Source organism: Halichoeres trimaculatus, unplaced genomic scaffold, assembly GCF_033239565.1.
Source record: "Halichoeres trimaculatus isolate MK-OKI-2021-1 unplaced genomic scaffold, fHalTri1.1 fHalTri1_scaffold_21, whole genome shotgun sequence".
Lineage (NCBI taxonomy): Eukaryota > Metazoa > Chordata > Actinopteri > Labriformes > Labridae > Halichoeres > Halichoeres trimaculatus.
Window position 1 is genome coordinate 16,011,041 of NW_027437199.1, and position 23,775 is coordinate 16,034,815.

The 23,775-nt window shown below is 38.8% G+C and overlaps 1 protein-coding gene across 1 annotated transcript; it reads right to left on the bottom strand.

The window, feature by feature from the left end:
- Positions 1-1,781: 1,781 nt before the first annotated feature.
- LOC141810542 (mucin-6) lies at positions 1,782-22,616 on the bottom strand. The gene is made up of 43 exons (XM_074698196.1): positions 22,568-22,616; positions 21,431-21,656; positions 20,160-20,289; positions 19,938-20,001; positions 19,710-19,792; positions 19,397-19,592; positions 19,179-19,304; positions 18,967-19,087; positions 18,743-18,878; positions 18,587-18,664; positions 18,334-18,403; positions 17,835-17,972; positions 17,512-17,661; positions 16,978-17,072; positions 16,715-16,847; positions 16,202-16,445; positions 14,129-14,169; positions 13,876-13,964; positions 13,633-13,787; positions 13,405-13,543; positions 13,115-13,219; positions 12,733-12,924; positions 11,803-11,875; positions 11,551-11,720; positions 11,222-11,378; positions 10,880-10,987; positions 10,188-10,329; positions 10,023-10,051; positions 9,246-9,755; positions 8,890-9,093; positions 7,627-7,868; positions 7,258-7,444; positions 6,639-6,855; positions 6,362-6,528; positions 5,009-5,078; positions 3,876-3,985; positions 3,687-3,718; positions 3,359-3,512; positions 3,213-3,250; positions 2,985-3,092; positions 2,609-2,648; positions 2,165-2,273; positions 1,782-1,965 (listed from the first exon to the last, which is right to left on the bottom strand). Exons 1-43 carry the CDS (start codon positions 22,614-22,616, stop codon positions 1,797-1,799), a joined length of 5,796 nt encoding a protein of 1,931 aa, XP_074554297.1. The 3' UTR covers positions 1,782-1,796.
- Between the last annotated feature and the right edge of the window lie 1,159 nt (positions 22,617-23,775).

Below are 23,775 nucleotides of genomic sequence, written 5' to 3' on the forward strand. Positions count from 1 at the left end.
TTTGACAGTACTTCTGGGTGAACAAAGATTGGTTTCCTACTCTGACCCAAATGCCACACAAATACCTCTCAGCTCCGTACTGACACCAGACAGTACTAAGATATGCCATCATTTCAAGTGTTTGACTTTTTATCAATTAGTGATGGGAAAAGCACTTTTTTTCAGTGTACTGAATCAGAAGTGATTCACTCAAAAGATTAATTCACCAAATCGTTTCGTACTTCTCAGTAGCCCAGCCTGTGAATCAGAATTTAATGAGCTGAAAATGTAGTTCTGCTCTTCATCGTACAGAACAGCTGGTGGAGATTAATAATCCAATGAGTTGAGTATTTAGTGTGATAAGTTGCAGTTTGTAAAATTTGTAAAAAATAAAAATAAAAATAGAGCTAGAACCACACATACTTTCTCCAACCATTCCATTAACTACATTCAGTTCACAAATCTGTCTGACTGACAGACAGAGAGACTCAGAGGTGGAGCTCCTGTTCAGTACGTGCAGTGAATGACTGACTGACTTAACTTGAACTGCGAGTCATCAGCCTCAGTCACACACACACAAACACAGACATAATGACTGATCATCTTTAGTGGATATAAAGACGGTCAGCTGAGTAAAATCAAGATGCATCTATAAGCTGTTTTCAAAACTGACAGCAGCTTTAAAAAGCACATACATTTTTGCAACACCTATATGTTTAATAAAATATTTGCTCCATCCTCAATTTTGGAGACATGTGAGGGAGCTGTGGGGCAGGTTTGAGGAACACAGGGCTCCCACCTGACTGCGTTTGTTGGTTCACTGACATGAAAAGTAAAGGAAGAGCAGAGGTGGGTGACTCTTATGGTCTACGAAAAGACACAAAACAGAAAGTAGAAGAACACAACTGAAGTTGAGAAATGAACGACTCTTTTCAGAAAGTGATTCAGTTCAGTTCGTTTGCCTTAGTGAGTTGATTTGAACAGTTCATTCGTTTTGAACAAATTGTTCACAAATGACACTTTAATAACCGTGAGTACTCAAATGTAAGTACTTGTACTTGGTCTGAAAAAAGAGTGATATCAGAGCATCCCCAGCGGATTTGTACACTAACCTTTTAAACAACTCACTTAAGATGTAAATGTGAAATATTTAGAGGAAACAAGAGCTGTAGCTCAGATGTATGACCAAAATGTTTTTTTTGTCTGGGAAGCTGTTTCACATTTGAGTCTTTTAACAAAGAAACACTGAGACAACAGTTTATCCCAGTAAAACAACGAAAGATGCAAAACATTGGGTCACTTTTGTTTAATTCTTGCAAGAATGAAACACAAACAAGCACCTGAGGGGAAACACAGAAGAGTTACCAAAGACAGTACAACCCCGGGGTTTCACTAGTTTTTTTAATCATTTCTTCACTGAACTAAACATCTTGCACATTTACAGTTACCAGTTAATTTAGAAAGACTAAAATATCACTAGAAATGCATTTTTTCTGGCCACTTTTGGTAAAGAAATCACAACCTACATGGCTGGACACCATCTCTTACATTTTCATGAAACATTCTTTCACCAAGAAGACTTTTCATCTGCATGTGTCTGTTAAGAAGAACACAGTTAAAGTTTGCACAATATGTTCAAAAACACAATATGACAGACATTGGTGGTTAATGCAAAAATCACTTTAATTGAAAAACAGATTTCATAATCCTTAGATTTTCTTTACATGATCAACTTATTTTGAAGACATTAGGTTACGATTTGTAATTTTGACAGAGGTATAAGAAAACGTTTTTTTGTGGTGCATTGTCAGAACGTTTTAGCTCAATATGTCACAGTCTCTACACTGGCAGCTGGTGATGTGTTTGTAGGCGTAATGTTTGACACTGAGGTCAAAGCACTGCAGAGTCACAGATCTCCTCTCTGAACTCTGCGCCTGACAGCATCGGTACTTCTGCTCCACCTGCAGGTCACCATGTAACACCACCCTGTGGTGGTGAATGGAGAGGCAGAGGAGGGCAGAGATGTGGAGTAGGAAAGGAAAAGTTTAGAGCGGGCTGTGTTGTTGTGTCCTTGAACAGAGTTATGAAACTGTTGCCAAACTTACAAATGAGATAAATGTGTTCCATCTCAGACACTTGGCTGTAACCATAGTTACAAGTTATTATCATGTTTATTTCTTCTCACCTGGGCTGGGAAATGCACTGGCCCTGACAAACAGGCATCTGTAAAATGGTGGTACAGTTGTCTATGGTTATGTTGATGCTGGTCACCTTCGGGGCACAGCTTTGGTTACCTGGAGTCAGGAAAATAAGTAACAGACATCTTAATCTGTATGAGATCAACTCCTTTAGCATGTGAAAATATTTGTTTATTTGATTTTCTTTTGGATGCAAAAGTTTGTAACTATTTTCAAATATATACAAGCCTGAAATGAAACTTTGAAGTCGATGGAAAAGAGCCATTGTTATTGTAAATATATTCATACATTTCCACATGCAAATCCATGAACTTATCTTTTAGTATTCAGTGAATGAACCTGTAGTTAACAGCTGAAAAATTACAAATTGAAATAAAATGATAAAAGTCATGACTTTGATGAGATAAACTCAAGAGTTCTTAAAGACTTACATGAAAAGCAGCCGTGCTGATCATCCCAAATTCTGTCCTCCTGGGGTATAAATTACAATTAATCAAGGTTAATTTTTTTATTTGTGCATTCTTCAGAAGTTAACTGTTTAAGTGTACCGGCATTAAGAATAAAATAAAATAAAACGGTTTTTTATTTGTTGTTGTCTTTATGCTTAGTTTAATACTTATTTCTGCTTTGTCATGTTTGACCATGAAATATCACGGGGAAAAAGTTTTTAATTTTTCAGAAAAAAGGTAGGAGTAGCTTTTTACTGTGCTAATAAAGTACTTGTATTTTTAAGACAACCATATAATTTCTGTTCTTGAAGCTGTTAGAAATATTAGATACTATAAGATACAAGCTGCTGTTTGGTACCTCTGAACAGTTTTTTGTTGTACAGGCTTTAGACTCAGCTTGGACACCATCTTTGCTACATGTGAATGACATGCAGGGATGGTCACGATCCCTCCACCTGTCCCCCACCTGTACATAATGAAACACATGTTGGCAAGAAACTCTAAAGTGATTCATGTTGAATTTAGCTTAGTTTTCTCTTGAGTTTAAGGATCTTGTTTTGTGACATGAAACAAGATTGAAGCATACCTTATATGTTGTCCCATTATATATGCATGTCTTCTCAACTGGTATTAACATGAGAAGTAATAAAAGGTTATATACAAGTCTGATGAAATAAGGAAAACAGATTTTTGAAAAATCATTGAAGGTTGTTATTGAGTGTTAGTACTTACCACAGGTCAGATCACCACAACAAGAATGGTTCACTAAAGTAGCATAGGGGCCACAGGTAGGAGCTGGGTTGTGAGGTCTTGGAAAACATTCTTCTGTCCGAGTCTGGTTGTTACATCTACAGTTATGGCAGCCAGACCGCCACTCTTCTCCAGGCTGAGAGACAGGTACAAAAACAACATCAGGATCCAGTTGCGAAAACCAGACTGTTTCATACTACCTAACACTCCAGCATACTGTCACATACGTATATACGATATGAGTTGAGATGAGTGTAGAAGCTTTAATAGAGAGGGATTAATATACTCATGTACTTAGACAGCTACCCACCAGTTTGGGCTCACCAAGTGGTCCTTTACAATCTGGAAGGGGAGAAAACAAACTCTTGATGCTTTTATGAAAAATGGTTGTTTGCCAGCAATCTGTAATCTGAAATTTTTGAGGTGAAAAAAAAAATTGAATGCAAAAGAGAAATAAAGGTTTTCTCTGAGCGTCTGTGTGAGAGACCACCATACTCACATCTGCACTCAGATACACAGGTGTCTGAGTGGTTTCCTGCCCTCATCAGGCCACTGGGACAAAAGCATCCAGCACTGCTGCTCTTGAATAAGGCTCCAGTTTGACGCACTCTGTAAAGCCAAACCACAACAATTGCAAAAAAGGCCAAAATTTTGTTATTTGCCTAATATAGAAAGAGCTGCTAGTTCCTCAATGTTTTGATAAAAGCTGGTCAAATGAAGTTGAACAGAGCATTACATTTTAATCTCCTTCAGCCACCGACATCACCGGTGTTTTAGCATAAACTCATTTTACATCTGACCTCCATACGCAGAATGTAGAATGCAGTGCATACCATATACATCGTTGAAATTAATGTGTGTTAGGCGTGTGGCAGCACTTTGTGTTATAAAGTGAAAAGTTTGGCAACTTTTTGATGTAGCCCAAAAATGAAGAGGTCATTTTAGGGATTTTTTTTTCCCATTTTAAGAGTAGTCCATTTCTTCTTGGTCACTTTTACAGAAATATGTATCAAAGAGGTATATTTAAGCTTTTTGAAAAAAGCAAGAAGGCAAAATGGTAGAGGTAATGTGGGCTATCAAAGAGTTGCCCAAAATGAAGAGGTTAAGTTGGGTTACTTTTTAAAGGAGCCCCAAATAAAGAGGTCAATTTTGGCTATCGTACAAAAGGAGCTCAAAATCAAAGGGTAAATTAGAGATACTTTAAAAGTAGCCTAAAAAGAAGGTGTTGGGCTACTTTTTAAATTAGCATTGATTGAATAGGGAAAAAGTAGTCTAAAATGAAGAGGTGAGTTTGAGCTGCTTTAAAAGTAGTCCAAGTCACAAAGAGTTGGAAAATGAGAAAAATATGTTTTTCAAGCTAACACCTTCAGCTTTAATTTAATGTGTTTTGATGATGAGCAATTCACACCAGAGTCTAAAATGTGACAACTAACCCCATCCTCCACTTTTGGATATGTTGTGCAAAATTTCCTCTTTTTGTGTGTGACTTCACCTTCTTTGTGCAATCAAATGTGACAGACTACCCAGACTTAAACTCTGAGGATTTGAGACTCAACTACAACACTGGTTCAGACTGAAGGAAGCAAATAAATGTCACTAGTCCATGAAAAGGTAAATGGAAACTGAACAAACCCTCCGTAGCAGAAGTCATCCTGCTTATCCTGACACTCTCTGTAAATGAGTCCTTCTGGACATTTCCAACCTGAAACATGCACAAAAGTGCTGAAATGATCATAGCATCAGATGAAGCAGAAAAATCTCATTTAGTAGAAAAGTTTGATAACTAGACCATGTCTTTTTTAATTTGATATGTTTGGGCGACACACAGCAGTCTTCCTCAAATCAGTCATGTGTTGTTGTTGTTGTTGTTGTTGTGACTTGTCTGTTTGCTGATTCATAGAGGTTCGGTCGTCCTTCCTGAAGAGGCAGGATAACCATGTCTTCTGTTGTCTGACAGTTGTAGGACAGCATGCTATGTATGTGACAACATGTAGACCCCCTCATCCCAGTTTACTGTCCTCTGCCCCCCCTTTCTGGTCTCCACAGCCAACAGGTATCTGGATAAGACTATTGGACCAGAGTGCGCCTCGTGATCTTACGTCATCTCACAAGGACAGGAATGAAAACAAAAGCACCAAAGGTGGAGACTAGTGTGGTGCTGCTGGTTGTAGCCATTATTTGCAGTGAGAAAAGTCTTCTGTCTTTGATAACTTCTGATGATTTCCAGTCCCTCGTAGGGGGCTCTCTTTGATTGGCTTTTGTGGTCCTGATAAATATTGAACACATTTGAAAATTCTCAGGGCAGCTCTGACTAGTCTGTGAGCCGATCTTGGGGTTTAAGATTGATTTGTCACCCGCTCACACCAGAGGATTATCTAGGTGACAATTGGGGCCGACCTTGGTCCAGATTTCTTTGCTGATTGTCGGGAGGAAGAGTCCTATAGTGTGAGCCAGCCTTGACCTAGGCCTTTCCCTGGTCCATGACATGGTTTTCCCTCTTGCAGTGGTCTGAGATGGCTGAGTTCAAGTTTTCTTGGTCTGCTTTTTGCTTTATTGCTTTTACCAATGTACGTTTTGTCACAAGACAGACATGGGATTTCATAAATGATTTTCTTCCTTTCAGGGTCAATTTGGTCCTTTGAGTGAACCAGTTATGGTTTCAGTTTGATGTTTGTTTTTTTAACAGGAGGGCTTATGCTGTGCTTTTTCATTGACGTGCCGCTTCAAGTGGGACGACCAAACCACTGTAATTCAGCTGATACACCAAAACAACAACACTACGTGACTCTGAGGGAGACTGAAGTGAGTAGTTGAAACATGTCACACTGGTCTAGTCATAAGAACATTTTTATCATATAAAACAGTGTCAGCTGAATGAACTTTCTGGACAATAACAGGATCATGTCAGCCAGGCCAATTCCGAAAAGAGCAAGGCTACATTAAGAAACTATTCATGCCGACATAGTTTTAGAAGAAGGTACGTACCACAGCTTCCGTTTGTAAGTTTTCTCCAGTCAATACAGAAACCAAGTGTCTTGCATTCCACGGCAGCTTGCTCTAGTGAAGAGCAGGCACCGCTCCTGCATGAGTCAAACTCACAGCTCTTTTTTTTAATGATCAGATCTGTATACTTGCTGCAATTTGAAAAGACTCTGAGGACACAGAAAAGTAATTCTTTGGGTTGAAATGCACAAAGACTTGAAATGTACATTAATAAAAGCACAAATAAATGTAACCAGCCAAATGTTTGTGCAGAGCTTACGGGTGGTTTAGAAGCTCACACAGCTGGCTTTCAGGACAATCAGGCGGTGAAGTGGGGTTAACAGTTGGGTTATGATGACAAGGTACATCCTTTGGTGCAGAAAAACAAGCTGGCTTCTGAGGGTCGGCATACACCCAGTCATAGGAGGTCTTTTCACAGCAGGTGTCATCCTCTATTTGGCCTCCTTTACGGATACAGGATCCACCACCACAAACACCTGGGAAGAGCAGAGGTGGGAAGGCTTCAGCACAAACCTGCAAACTCAAGAATGAGAGTGGTTCAGTATCATCAAATCCTGCTCTAAGCCTACTGCTCAACTCTATCATGGATCTGGATTAAAGGTAGCAGCTTCTTTGTGCACCGAGACACATTTTCCTAGATTGTGAACAGAGAGTGTTCAGGAATTTATCTTTTTCTGCCCTCTTCTGGTCATTTCTGTTCAATACACCTTTGAGCTCAAAGAGCATTTGCTTAGCGGGCAGCCACCAGAATCTGTTAGACTTTAAAGGTGTTTGTAGAATTTGTGTCTCTCCACAGAGACAAGCTTACAAATCTTTAATGAGTAAACAGTCCTGACATTACCACACCCATGGACCATCCGTTTTGTTTATCCACCCACCACATTGTCCCTGGGTGTTGTTGAGGAAGTGCTCCATCGCCAGGTTGATCACCAAGTTGTAGGACGGACTGAGAGCGACGTAAGAACGGATATCCAGGAGATAAATGGACACTATATACCCCGTGACTTCAAACCTCCACCCCTGGTCTTCGTATGGGGGCTTTATGGTCATGTTGTTCAGAGTGGCCTGTTGTACATTAGACCATAAGAGTTCAAAAGAGAACAGTAGCCTCCAATATCTTACAGTTTTAATATTTTAAATGAGCTTTGTAAAATACATTGCAGAAAGCCGTTATCAGCCTTCCTGTCGCAAAACAGTTTCAAATGACAAGGCCTCAGTTCTTATTATCAATACATATTTAGTCCTACCTGTATTTTAAACATTTGTGGATCGATATTGAGTGTAGCTGTACTGTTCTGATATTTCAAGATGACGCCTTTAACACAGGAGCCTCCCAGCTCTGGCACACAGTAGAAGTTGTCCACAGCAATGGTCAGGTGATGACGTGGCGTCTGTTCCTCCACTAGGATGTAGGTGCAATCATCCAAAAAGTCAAAGGTTGTCCCTTGGAAAGTGATGTAGTGGGGGTCTCCGTATAGATCACAGCGGCCTAGAAACAGCAGGAATCAAGTTGGCTGGTAAATTCAAAGCTTTTGGCAAGACTAGAAATTTCATACCTATCAGATAAATCAGATTAAAACTATCTATTGATATTTAAAGTTGCATCAAACTGAGTATAATTACTTTTGTGGTCCCCATACTTTCTCTCATATGACTATTTTTATGTTCACTATGGTAAAACCTAAAACCTTAAAAACAATTATACCTGAATATCATCTGGAACTTTACTTTTTCAGGTTTAGAAAATGTTAGCATGCTAAATCACTGAACAAACAATTGATAGAAGGCATCACACATCACGTCTCTTTTACAACTTTGTCATCGGGGTACGTTAGCTTACAGACATTATCACTTAGGAAAAAGCAGATGTGTTGGTTAGGACTTGTTCACCTGAACAATCACATGGCAAAAACGAAGTGTGGGACATTTAGGTTTTCTGGACTTGGTCAAACCGACCCACTGCAAGCATCAAAATAGAGAAGAAAGGTGATTTAAGGGACTTTGAATGTGTCATGGTTGTTGGACCGAGTATCTGACAAACTGCTGAGATTTCTTTGATTCTGGGATTTTTACACACAGCTATCTCAAGTGTTCTCAGAGAGTTGTCCAAAATAGAAAAAAATATTCAGTGAGAGGTAGTTTTTTAGGCCTTGTTGATTCAAGATGTCAGAGGAGAATGGGCAGACTGGTTTCAGATGATAGAAGGGGCAACAGTAACTCAACCAAGATATGCAGAAGCTATCCAATAGAGCACCTTTGAGATGTGGTAGAACAGGAGACTAGCAACATGGATGTACAGCAGACAAATCTGCACCCACCATGTCATGCTATCGTGTCAATATGGCTCAAAATGTTGTTTCCAGATGGCAAAAGAGGGTCCAACCTAAGCAAGGTGTATCTAACAAAGTAGCTTGTGAGTGTATATTGGCATATATAACATGAAGTTTAAAAGAATAGAATGGGGTAAAATAAAGAACAGCGCTCACTGGAGCAGTGACAGATCCACTTACAGTCACACTTCCATGTTTCACAGCAACCATCTGAGACTTTTGTGACCTGCCCCCTGGGGCAGCTGGGAATAGCCTCCTCAGGACAAACCACAGGAGTCAACTCGATCTTCCCATTCAAACAGATCTTATGGAAGCAGTCCTCTTCCCAAGTCTCATTGTATGACCAGCTTCTTCCCCTCTTCACATCTTTACACTCACAAGGACCTGGTTTGATAAACAGAGCACCAAGTAAGAGTGAGACACAGAAAAGACATTGCTCATGGAGTACCATAAACTCCCCCTAGCAAATAGTTTTGAGTTTATCCTAAAACAACTGTAAGTGTGTAATAGCTACTTCAGTGCATTATAATTTTTACCTTCTGTAGTGATTGTTGTGCCTGTAGTTAAAGAGGTAGTTGAGGGTGCTGCTGTTTCAATGGTAGAGGAGGCCGTTGTTGGTGTTGTAGTTATAGTAGAAGGTACAGATGTTTCCATAGTAGTGGAGGGGGATGTGGTCGATGTCATGGTAGTGCTGGAAGGCACAGGAGTTGTTGATGTAGCTGTGGTTGATGGTAAAGTTGTTTCTGCTGTAGTTGATAGTGTGGTAGTTGTTGAAGGCACGGTTGTTTCTGTTGTAGTTGTTGAAGATGTAGTTGAAGGCACAGTTGTTTCAGCTGTAGATGATGATGTAGTTGTTGTTGAAGATACAGTTGTTTCAGCTGAAGTTGATAGTGTAGAAGTTGTTGAAGGCATAGTTGTTTCAGCTGTAGTTGAAAATGTAGTTCTGGTTGAAGGAACAGCTGTTTCAGTTGTAGTTGGTAGTGTAGTAGTTGTTGAAGGCACTGTTGTTTCAGTTGTAGTTGAAAGTGTCGTAGTTGTTGAAGGCACTGTTGTTATAGCTGTGGTAGAAGGGGCAGCTGTTGATGTTGTTGTTGAGGGGAAACTCACAGTCGTTGCTGTTGTAGAAGGAGGAGTGGTTGATGGTGTGGTTGTTGGTGTTTCCGTAGGAGGTGGTGCTGTTGAATTAGAGAATGAATTCAGGCTTGGTGTTTGGACAAAAGGTTTGATGAAAATATATATTTTGTGATCCAAAACCAAACTGTCTTTAAACACAACTATAGATGCATGTGCACAGAGGAACAAGTTCTACTTACGACAGTGAATCATCCCATTCTCACAGTGGCTGGCAAGGACAAGAAAAGTACGGTTAGGTTAAGTTACACACAGGTGACATTGTCAAGAGTCATAACACCTTCTCAATAATTATGATACAGGTAACCTTGAAATATAAAAATGAGACATTTAAATCCCAAACTTACCATTCATCAGACTGTATCCTCAGAGATGCCCCGGGGTGAATGACAGTGTCATTAAATATACAGGTGCAGTTCCTCAGTTCAGTGCATTCACCTGTATTTTCATCATAGTACGGTACATCCTTTGAACATCTGGGATAGCAACCTTTTCCAGGAATATAAAAAACATAATTCAATTAAGAAAAAATAAAAAAAAAATTGCATACAAATGAATTTTAGCAATTTTACAGCAGTAAATACCAGGATAGACAAGGACAACATCAGATCGATACATAAATTGTTGGGAATCTATCCTTAGCCGAATGTTTTTCTGGTTAGTCTAACGACTTTATTTTAGACCCATATATCAGTGTTGCCTTGACTTACAAGTTTAATCTGTTCTATGATGTAACCCGTAGCTCAAATTGCTCTTATATTGAATCAATTTTCCCTATTGAAATGAATTGAAATGACATGAATCCATTATGGACTCCCAAACAGCGCTACATTCTTTTTTTTAATCTAGAAAAAAATACTTATAAGCTATGTGGCATTCTCTGTACCAGGGGTGTGATATTGAAGCTAGCTTGTAACTCAAATTTTAGCTCCCAACTCAAAGCAAAAAATCATCCCAGAGATGGCTCATATTTCAAGAAACTTGTTAGTTAGGACTCTCGTGAGTCAAGGTACCACTGCAACTGGGAAAATCTGGTTACCTTCCAGCTTGTAGGTGAAGTTGCTTCTGCCACAGGTGAGCATCTGACCACAGGGTTCATAGTGCCAGCTACACTGGCCTCTTTCGTTGTAATAGTCACAGTAGACCGCTGAGAAACGCATGTCACAGAAGTTAGTTTTTTTCTTGTAAACTTTCAACAGTGTCTTTTTAGACAAAGTCAAGTTTATATTCATAACTGGTTGTTTCAATTGTGCGAAGTAAAAAACCAAGTAAGGCAATGTTCTTTTTCGTAAAATTTTTAAATTGTCCCTATGTGCCCTAATATTCTGATTATATCGTATGATCAGCATTTCACATTTTTCGAAACAGGGCCATAACTTACGACACAAATCAGGCGTTCTCCAGTTCACACACACATCCTGGGCACTGCAGGCCTGTGAATAGGCTGCCACAGCTGTGCAAAAGCCCAGGAACTTCCCTTCAAACTCACAAGAGCAAGACTCCTGCACACAGGCACGGTAATATGGCTCTGGATCCACCTTAAAAAATTAAGAACATCATTACTAGAGCATTTATCTATCATACCTACCAACCCAAGTAGTCATTCAATACTAACTGGAACTGAATTTAAAATGCAGAAAAATTTTAGACCTGTGAAATCAGTTCTATGACACTAGTTTTGGAGCATTGAACACAATGTGAAATACATACTTTCAGGTGACAGTCTTTGAACGTATCTCCTGTAAGGATCAAACAGCGTCGCTCAGCCCAGGCAGAGCAGTAAGAGTTCCGTTCACATGGAAAAGTCTCAGTCGTTACATCAGAACAAGGAGGAGAGGCAGCCTTCCAGCTGTTTCCAAAAGCCAGCGGGCTGGACATCACTAGCGCAGATTTTTACTGTTAGTTTTTAACCACTGTTCTAGCAATATTGCACGATGTGAGACAGTGAGGCAAAGATTTTACCTGCTGAGCTGCTTATCTGGAGGTCGTTCATCTCATTGGAATCAAAATTCCCACAGAGCCCACATACTTCGTTCTTTATGAGAGATGGTAAAGACAGGATTATACTTGATCAAATTGAATTTGAAAACAGTCCTACAGTTTCATTTAGCAGACGCTTTTGTCCAAAGCGACATACAACTCAAGCAAGAATTTAGACAGAAGGAAAACCTAAATAATGCGACAACAGTGCTATAAGTTGTTTGGCTGCGGGTGCTGCCATTAAGTGCAGTATTTATTTTTTTGTAAATAATGTAGAATAATCTAGCCAACAAACCACAATTAATTTCTACAACAATATACTTCAACCTTTAACAACATTCAGTATTTAGAGCTTAAAAATCAATTAGAGCTGAGTCTCAGACCTACTGACTCATTCTACCCTTGAGGACAAAGAGGAGAAGGGTCAGATTAAGTGCTTAAGTGTGCCCTGAACAGATGAGTCTTCAGACATCTCTTAAAAGTAGAAAGGGACTCTGTGGATCGTATAGAGTTAAGTAATTCATTCCACCATTTGGGCACAACAGAGGAGAAGAGTCTGGCTAGAGATTTAGAGCCGCGCTGGGCTGGGAGCACCGGGCATCTTACATTAGCAGAGCGCAGTGGGCCAGAAAGGGTGTAGACCTGGTAGGCAGGAGCCTTTCTTGTCAATGTTTTGTAAGTTTTTAAAAAGTAGCTTGATTGATTTTTTTTTAGAAATAATCTCATGGTCACAGTTGACATATAAAAAAGTATCTTTTCTATGAAGTCAGAAATGTCTGACATCACTTGAGCTTTTTTGAATAAAGTTTACATCAGAATTTTATATATTATAAGTAGAGTGTGTTACACAAAGTATCAAATGAAGCCGTAATGTGACATGTTGTATGTATTTATGCATTTCCCACGTCTCACCCTCCAGTGTGGACTCAGTTCCACTGTGATCCGGGTGTGTTTGTCCCAGATGAGAGTTATTCCTTTGCTGGGGACTGAGATTATGATGTAAAGTCCCACAGTGTGAATGAAGTAAAGTGAGCCCTCCTGAATCCCACCAACAGGGTAGCGGCTGGTCACCCTCATGTCACTCAGTGTCAGGGTGACTTTGTTCTTGGAAGGACAGCACAGGGACAAGGAATGAGGATATGTTACATAAGTTAGTGAAAGTAACTAGTTCTTGATTGGATGATGTTAATGAGAAATTTAAGAATTAGCATGAAAAAAGTCAATAAAGACTGCATATTCTTGATTTATTAAGTCTGTAAAGTTTCAAGTAGGGATGGAATAATCAGCCATTCACCTGGAGATTGAAGATGATGGAGCGAGAGCATGTGAGAGCCTCATCACAGCAAGGCACACTCTCCACACTGATGGAGAAGGTGCCGTTTCTTTGTCCACAATCATCCTGCAGGTTGAAAAAAAAGAGCATTTTCCAAAACACATCTCAGAAACACGAATAAAAAATCAAAATGTTTGTACTCCCTGCAGTCAGGGTGTTTGAGTAGAGCAAGTCCTTTGAAGGTAACTCATACAGCTGGATCAAAGAATCATGAGTATGGGTTTTATTCCCACTTTCATGTTTGATCTCACTTCTACAAGCATGTACTGGCAATTCCCATCAAAGCGGTACCATTTGGAGTCAAAGGTCTGGTAATGCCCATTTCCATAAACCTGACAGCTGCCAGAACAAGGCTGGTCTCTGCAGTGCCACAAACCCTGTGAACAGACACTACAAAAAAGAGTGGTGTAAACCTTTAAAGCCAACCTCTGCACTTTATTTTTAGCATCATCACCATCAAGATTTGATGCAGATGTTACCATGTTTTGCAGTTGGTTTTGACACTTTGTCCTGCGCTGAATACTTTCCCACTGTACACACAGGTGCAATTATTCACAGACACACAGTTTCCATGATGATCCTCATACTCGTCATCTGGGCAGTAACAGCCACTCTCACAGGTCGTACTCGTGCCCTTAAATCACATTTAAAATTGGTTTAGATTTTCCTCTTGAATGAGCCTTTGGAGGTTATCTCTTTGAGTGATTGTGATATCTAACTACCTTTGGTTTGCTGAGGCTGTCGCAGGTTTTTTGAGCTGTAGAAATGGGATCCTCTGAGCAGTGAACGCAAACTTTCCCATCACTGCAACCTGATTAAAAAAAACATTAAATCCCATAAAAGATCAGTATGTTTCAAAAAGGTAAGTGAAACTGTGGGTAAAATCACCTATTTAAAAACAAAGATGGAGCAATAAAGCAAAGAAAACATCAAAATGGTTTGACCATGATTGGTTACAAAAAAATAGATGTTTACCACAGTTCTTGGAGCACTGCAGTTCTCCATTGTCACAGGAGCTGTCAGACAAAGTAATTACAGAAAATATGACTCAACTTTGTGGAAGAATACATGAAAAACCTACCAAAAACACAGCTGACTGCTTCTTCCCTGCTATACAGAGGATGACTGGTTCGATGAAATGACTCATTAGACAGAAAAGTGACTTGTCTTAGACTCAAATGTTTGATCCAACTTTGACTTAAAACATTTAAATCTATTTTAATCTGTGCCAAGGAAACATAAAAGCGAGGTTTTTAGTGGTGTGATGAGTCTAATTGGAGTGAGCGGCTTCATACAACACTCAGGGCATACTTAATGGGTTTCTTTTTGAGCATCTAGTTCCCACGAGAGCTGCTCAGCAGAAGTGCTCATTACCAGAGCTCTGGAGGGAACTTCCGAAAAAATCTTATTGAAAGTGTTGTTTGAGTAAGAATGGTGATGTGCATTTCAACTGAATGATAAAATCTGAATTAACCTACAAAAGAGGCAAAAATTATATAAATATATACATTCTTTTCTCCTCACATATAGATTTCACAGCACTGAGTCTGCACTTAAAAGGGTTTTAATGATCTTTCACTGACTACTTACTCTGGTGACTCAGCTCTTTTGATGCTTTTGGGTCTGACTGCTGCTTTTCACACAGTGGATCACACAACTCTCATTGCTTGCCTTGAACACTGTGTTGTTTTGCAGGTAAAGCTCTTAACTGGTTCAGCTCCAACTTGTCTGAGAGGTGTTTTAAAGTCAAAGTTGCTGACTGCTTCTTTTCTTGTGCCCCCCCTAACCTGTGGAGTTTCTCAAGGTTCTGTTCTTGGCCCCATCCTCTTCTCCCTCTACCTCCTTCCACTTGGCCTGATTTTTTAAAAGCATGGGATATCCTACCATCTGTATGCAGACAACACTCAGCTTTACCTGCCTAAAAGAAAAATGATGGCAGCACTCTTAAACATCTGCTGGACTGTCTGAAAGACATTGAAGACAGGATGGCCCTGAGAGCTTTAATTTCAAAGAAAATTAAACAGAACTGATCATTTTTGGCCCAAGTGGAGCGCAGAAGACCCTTCTCAGGGGCCTTGGCCCGTCTCTTCCCTTATTTTAAACCCACAGTTTTAAATCTTGGAGTAAAAGTTGACAGTGATTTTAAATTGGATCACCAAATAAATCCAGTTGCTAAATCCAGTTTTTATCACTTCGGGCTTGTATCCAAGAATAAATTGTTTTTTATCTTTAAACGACTTCGTACAAATGATTCTTGATTTTATTTCTACATGGTTGGACTACTGAAATGCGCTCTAGGCTGCTGTAAATCAGGCTTCCTTCACACACTTACAGTTAGTCCAAAATGCAGTTGCTCGTCTTTTCATAGGTGCAGGAAAGCATGACCACATCACCCCGATCCTGGCGTCCCTCCATTGGCTTCCTGTTTATTTTAGAATTCATTTTAAAATTGTATTATTTGTTTCCACATCCTTAAGTGGTTCAGCACCACAGTACCCCTCTGACCTTTTAAGTATTAACACACCCTCACAGTCCCTGAGGTCTGCTGTTCACTTTCACCTCGTGGTCCCAAAAATCCATTTAAAGACCCAAGGTGATCGAGCCTTTGGTGGTGACTCCCAAAGTATGGAATGATCTGCAGCCAAACAAAAACATCCCCCAACGACCCAATCACGTTTTAAAACTTGTTTTTGGCTTGTTTGGCTTTTAATTCATCATGAGAGTTGTGTGATTTCTGTCTTTTTATCTCTTTTATGGTCTTAACCTTTTTGTTTTTATGGCTCTTATTCGTTTCTATGTGTTATTTCAATTTATTTGTTTTACTGTTCTTGTTTGATTTTTATCGTGCAGCACTTTGGGAAACTTGATTGTTTTTAAAATGTGCTATATAAATAAATTGGATTGGATTGGATTATTGTTGTTGATCAGACAGCTGGGTATCTTGGAACAGCACTGGTAGAAAGTAGAAAGTGGGTTATAGCTTTGGCTGCTGGGGTCAAAAGTTGGGATTGGCATTACAAACTGCTAGTACTCGTATGATCAACCCACCACTTCTGTCCATCGATAACAACAGGCCCAGATGGTGTTGACCCGTCTTGGTAGAAACAATTGCACTCTGCCTTTGGTGTACAGATGTGTCCTTGGTTCATGTGAGTCCCCTCTGGGCAGCCGCAGCCCTCAACAGGTTCATCAGCCAACCGACAGCGAGGGTCAGAGCCAGAGAGTGAGCGGCATGTACGGTTGCAGGATTGGATGTTGTAGGAAAACTCTTGGTTGTTTTGGCATTGAACAGCTATGGCACAACACAGTGATAACCACAGATATTTAAAGTTACAATCCTTCCTTTTAATACTCCAGTATTTGACATAAAGTTTGTTTCATTAATGATTGTTTCAAACACCCAGTGTATCAGAAGTTTCTTATCATCCATGAAAAACAACATTATCACAAATGGATTCTTCACATCTATTATCTATTCTGTCTCATACAACGCACTGTGAAGATGAAGACAGAAAAAAAATAAAGAAATACATATAATGATTCTATTTAAGGGAAACTCACTGCAGTTGCTCACTTCCCGCCAGTCACCAACTAGAACGCCCAGACTGGAGCAGGCTTTCACATAACTGCCCAGAGCAGCACACAGGCACTGCTGCAGGCTGCCACCACAGTTACAGGTTCTTTGGATGCAGGCCTGGAAATGATGGGTAAATGTGTTGTAATGTATCATTAAATGAATGAAATAAATGAATTAAAAATAAGTTTCCGATAACACCAAAATTTTGTCACTGGAACAGTTAAGTGTAATAACATAATAATATTACCGTGTGGTAGTGATCAGTCGGGATATGAGCATGGCACTTGGCAAATACACCATTTGGGTCGTTCAGCACGGAGCATTTTTCATCTGCAAATATTTCTGGGGTATAAAAAAAACGCATAAAGAGGAAACATATATTGAATATAGACATTTTAGAGCACTTTAGATGCATGACACCCCCCATCCTCTCTTACTGTTTTCTATGCCACAAACTACCATTCTTAAATAAAGGCATAAAAACAAAGTAATTAAAAATATGGCATCACAAAACTTGAGACTCCCAGTATACATGTTTATAAACCCCCCAAGGCAGTAAACCCTGTGAACTACCATACATCTATCAGGCTTGGTTGTTAATATAAAAACATGTGCCTGTGTATGTGAGTTAACATGGTCCCAATAATAAAATCCAGAACAATAGTATCAGTAATAATAATGAGCTCTAAAAAATACAAAAAAAAATTGAAAAAAAACAAACAAAGAGAAATAACTCTATGATAAATCTAATATGTTAAACGTTATTAGAATTAAAGGGTACCGTTGTCTGTTTTGATGCAGGTGGGAGGTATGTTATCTGTACAGGTGCCGACACTCCAGGACATAGCAAAGGGTTGAGGTGAGTTCTCAACAATCCCACTACTGGTGGTGAAGTCGTCTGTGGTGTCATTGTTGTTATTGCCACAAAGACCTAAAATAAAAAAATAAAGAAATAAAAGAATAAACACATTACATTCAGCAACACCCTAGAGTATTAGGACATTTTTTCTTTCAAATTGTAGTCTTAAGAGGTCATAAAAGAGTTTGAACTGATGCAAGGTCAGATGCAAGGAGTGCCGATGCTTTTGTTTCTGAGTTCCTTACCTGACATCACAAAACTATGGTTTCCAGGTGGTGAAATGTACAGCTGGATTTCAGGAGCCATTTGGATCTGGATCTTCAATCCAAAGGATGTATGCACCTGAATGTACATGGATGACTGCCAGTAAACCAGAACATGATCTGACAGAGGAGAAAGAAAGAGGAGGGTAAGTTGCAGAGTGCTCAAATGTGTGGGTGACTCACAGTTTGAGGCTGTCTGTCATTTCCATGTTTGTGGATATATTTTTCTGTTTTTTTTTCAGTTTTCATTTAAGTTTTCTTGAATCTGTTGTGTCCAAGACTAAAGCTAAACAATTTGGATTGAGTCAAGTGGCAATAAAGACTGTAATAAAATATATATTTGTAAGAGTCAGCTATACTATCATTACTGGAACATTCTGAGCTCCCTTGTCCCATTGACTCATTTTTTTGTGATTTGGTGCTTACAAATAAAGAATGGTTGATAAGTCTGTTGGACCACTTTTTTTCAAATGATATTTACCAGATTGGTGAAGTTCAGTGATTTCCTCCTGTCCAACGGTAACCATGTCCCGCGAGAATGTATATGTCTCCTAGAAGTTTATCAAAAGACTTTAATATTCAAATGTCATTTCTCAAACAATGTTTAAAATAGATTAGATTAGATTAGATAGGAACTTTATTAATCCTTTGGGAGGGTTCCCTCAGGAAATTCAGACAGAATCAAACAAACAGAATCAATCTAATCTAAAATATACCTTTGAAATGGTTCATACCTGAAAAATCTGCAGCGAAACCTTTTTCAGGGAGAGTGCCTTTGCTGAAAATTCAATTCTGATTAACCAGTCAGGACCCTTAGAATAATTAGGAGAGTAATCAGTACCAAAAACAGTCAACATGGGTTAAATGCTGGAAGTCAGGGGAAATTTTACCTGTGAGGCCACATAAGAACATTTACCAGGGACAACATACTGTTTGCCATCAAATGTTGTGACAAAATGTCCTTCGATTAAACATCTGGATGGGCAGAGGTTTTCAGAGCACTGCCATTTCCCACTGTCACACACACTGCGAAGAGGAAAGAAATGTCATTTTAGAAATGCAGTGATATCAGTAACAAAACTGTTCAACCATTTAAAGTTAAATACCCACTCACCATGACTGACACTTAGTGCTACGCGTTTCTCCAGAAGAATAAGTCCTGCCTGCAAACGCACACCCACAGCTGGACACTTTGACACACTGATGTCCTTTGGCGTGATCGTTGACCACCTTACCTACAACGCAGCAGTTAGAGTAACTGTTTTTACATCTCTAATGTTGGCGTAACATTCAGTTAACCGCCTCATCAATACAGATTACACCTACCCTCTGGACAGACACAGGAGCTGATGAGATCCTGGCTGGAATACGATGGACGTGGTCTGGAGCAGCTGGCTATAAAGGCCTCACCTTGCTCCACATAATGAAGGTCTCCTGGACAAGTTGGTTCCTCTGCAAAAAACCCAGAAATACACATTTAAATCCTCTTTCCAATCAAATCTAGAGTTCAGAAGATCTGAGAATCAAGTTTAAATTGTACTGACCACATTCAGTGACAGCTCTCCACATATCCCAGACAAAGCTCTTGTTTCCACACTGCAGGACGATCTCTTTGAAGAAGGCACAGCTAATGTATTTGCTGTGTTCATGGCCGTAGATGTTCTCATCACAGAGCTGGATGTAATGAGGCGTCTTGGCTTGCAGACAACCCAGTGTATAAGAAAAGAAATGTCTGCATACCTGAAGAAACATTGGAGGAAGAATCTTAAATGCTGGAAACAAGACTTTTACTTTTTTCATTGCTTTTTAAAATAAGACAATATTTAAATCTGGAATATAACAAAACACTGAACTTACTGTATTCACAGTGGAGACAGGATCTCTGATTTGACATGTGTCCTCAGTGAGCACACTGTCTGTGATCAGCTGCTGCATGTTCCCTGATTTCATGAAATACACATTCTAAGATCAAACTAAATACAAACATACTTTTTTAAAGTTTATGGATAACAACTTCTCTTATTATAACTTGTACACCCAGGTTTTATAAAATATCATAAGAAGCGTCTTTTATAAGCAGCATACCTTGGATTCTTTGTTCTCCACACAGTCCAGTCATGTCAGTGCTCAGCTCTTGGTCAAGCTCTATCTGCAAAAGACATGTATTGTTTATAATTTCATAAAAAGTTTGGTGCTCTTCTCTTCCAACTAAAATGTAAAAGCTCCAATCAACTTGTAGTTTTCTCTCTTTTGTGTGTCTACATCCTGCCGTGAAAAGACAAAGGTGAAACGTTTGTGACCTCTCACCCAAGCAGTGTCAATTCCTCCGGGTACATTATGCCAGATGACAGACAGAGGCAGCAGAGAGCTCCTCAGTTTGGTGTAGATGCCGTACTGAAAGACGTGCTGATACATGTGATCATATGGGAGGGAAACCCTGTGACCACATAAAAATACACAGTTCAAAACAAAAACAGAGAACAGGGGTTAACATTTTTATACATATACGGTAGTTCAACCAAATTTGCATTATAAATATTAATGTATACATAGATTTTGTAATGGATTTATGCCTCAAAATAACTTATATGATCAATGTAGGATGTATCATTAGTAAATCATCTGGTAATGAATCTGAATTTACATTAATTATTTAATTTTATTATTAATATTATTATTATTATTATTATTATTATTATTATTATTATTATTATCGCCATATCAAAAAAAGAGAATATACAACAAATACTGTGTCAAAGTCACTTTTTTTTGTTTGTTTGTTTGTTTCTTTTTTTTTACCCTAATACTGGGACAAAAAGGGAGCTACTATTTGCAGAATTGTCAGTAATGTAAAATAAACAAAAAAAGACTATTTATAGAAGAAATGCTAGAGAGAGAGCAAAAATGCATGTTTAAATAAACTTGAATGTCCAACTAATGCATGTAATAGATATATTTGAATGATTTAAATCATAGTGACATCATCACTGAATAAAGGCAAGCAACATGAATCAATGCTTCATTAATCCTCAAATATATGGATTGTTGTAATTGTTGTAATTACTGTTGCAGTAAGTTTTCTGTATTAAGTTGTTCTCTAAATTCCAAGTCCTTCTTTTTCTTCACGTTGTATTATCTCCATTAAAATCCTTTGACCTGTGACCAACCCAAAGCCTTCTCACATCATTAACTCTGAATTTTTACAGTAAATCATCAAATAAATGAAGCGTGAAATGCTTCAGGTCACCCAGCAGAATATTTAATAAGATAATGATACTCAGCATGTTTTCATTTCAGTCAACTAAAGGGACAAACCACAGGAGTTCACATGTCAGCAGACTTGAGGCCAAAACTAACACATAAGACATTATCAATGCACACACATCAAGCAGCTCACTGTGTGGCTCAGTTTGACCTTTAACTTGGGGAATGCTCTAAGTCTTTGGGCCAAACACTTTTCTTTTCCCTCTTTGAGCTCAGTAAATCAGTCTGTGAGACTACAAATTTGATCCAAACTGAGATGTTAAATTTCAGACTTGTTTGAAGAAGTCAGGGGTGTGTCAAAGCCAAGTCCAAACCTTTTCTTCTCCACCAGGATGCTTCCATTCTTCAGAACAGTCCTGATTTTGTTGATGATGATCTCCACTTGGACAAGAAGCTCGCTGTCTCCTCGCTGGATGATGACTTCACATTCCACTCGGTTGTGGGTGAAGCGGGTGAAGGTGAATGGGCAATTGGACCGCACATAGAAACTTGAACCGTTGAAAGGCTGGACAACTCCACTGCCAAACGTCCTGCAAGTGTCTGATTATGAGCAAACCAAATGAATTTCAAAACAAAGCGGCATCCTTTTACAAAGTTCAAAATATTGCTGTCAAAATGTAACCTTTTCTGGGCAAAGGTGTGAATAGCTGAAATTTAACAACCTTTAGACTGCAGTGCCACCAGTTGCAAAGATGTTATTTTAACCTTGTTAAAGGTAACCCATAAATGACCTCTTCTTCAGCACCTTGTTTGCAAATCTGCTCAGTTCCATGCCCTATTTTCTCTAATGTCACAACCTACTCTGTCTTTTTTTAATGTTCTATCAACCATCATATCTTCTCTAAGTAAAACCCTAAATAAAGGATTAAGATATTAAACAAATAAAAATACAGATCCACTATTGAACATTATATAATGCATGAAAAATGGAAGAATCACTTACTTTTATGTGCCTCTGTTGCTGTGACTGATTCTCCAGTTTCTAAAACTATAAGAGAAACACATCATGGTGACATTTGTGGTAGAAAGAAAAAAATGGGACAGCTACTACTGCTCACTAATAATAATAATAATAATAATAATAATAATAATAATAATAATAATAATAATAATAAACAGCATTAACTTAAAAATCAAACTCCTACATCTGAAAGGTCACCTAGGTAAAAGTGCAAACATAAACAGCCCAAAGTATCAGGATCTACTACATAAGTATGTGACAACATCATATCTAGTAACGAGCAACATTTATGTGTCATTTATTTAACACAAAAAGTATCAGAGCATTCAATTACTCAGCGCAAACTAACACAGTTACTTGCCCTTCATAAGTAAATAAGTAGCTTAACTAAAAAGTTGTTCAACGACCATAAAAACAAACTAAACAGATATTTTTCAATATTCAGGCTAGAAGTTTAATATTGGGTTATAAATGAGAGAGTTTACAGCACCTGAGACCAGGGAAAAACACACAGCCAGCAGCCATGTCTGTGTTTTCATGATGTCTGATGCTCTCTTGCAAGTGGACTTAGAAGAAACGGCACAAACAGCCTCTTACATGGCTTTTATATGCTGTATCTATGCACGCGCACAGAAACCAAACAGAGATGTGTGCATGTGTGTGTGTGTGTGTGTGTGTGTGTGTGTGTGTGTGTGTGTGTGTGTGTGTGTGTGTGTGTGTGTGTGTGTGTGTGTGTGTGTGTGTGTGTGTATTGATGTCTGCATAACCCACCTTGACTTCATGGACTTGCTCACGCAAATATGCACTCTTGGAGCTCTTTCAATAAAAAAAATCCAGGAAACTAGAAATATAAAAACAAAATCAGATTAAATATTCAACAGGAGGGTAATCAGGCAAGGAAAGGGTAATGATTATACATTTTAAAAAAGATCAAATAAGAGCAGGTTGCATTTACAGTAAGAGGATGTATAAGTTGATAACATAATACCGCTGATTAATTCTCCCATGAGGAAACTGGGAGCCTGGAATTATCTTCAAGAGTAACTTGAATGGAAACACAAACAGCCTCAATACATGTAAAGACAGCTTGAAACTTGAGCTGTTTCTTTCATTCCTTTAAACAATTTTCCTCTAACATTTCAGCACCTAGGTGTCACAGACATGATGGATAAAACATTGAGCCCTGTCTTGGGACAAAGGGAGATGCTGACCTTTGGCAAACACTGGTGAAACAGACAACCTCATGCCATTGAAAGGAGGGCTTAGTATAGAGTTGGGTAAATGACCAAGGTGCATGAACCGGGATGTGGTTAGTTAATTTTCAATTTGAGGTCTGAGGGAAAGCCCCACATGAAGTGAGAGATGTCTTGTGTTGGTTCTCAGTTTGCTTTCCAAAGTTTTCCTGTAAAGATTTGTCCTTTTCTTAAAGCACTGAAGATTTATAGCACAGATCTGAACAAACCCTTTGGCTTTTATCATTGTGGTTTTTAAAAAGGGGTTTAATTAGCCTATGTTGTTTGCACAACAAACCTATGTTATTTGAAATGGTTCTGTTTACAAATGTACTATAACGAACATTTTAAAAACTTTAATGTCTAATTTCAACGACTAAATGAAAGTTTTTTTGTCCTTTCTCTTTATGACTTTGAGGAAAATTCTTTAGGTTACTCTATTAGCCAATGCATTTAGCATTTTGCA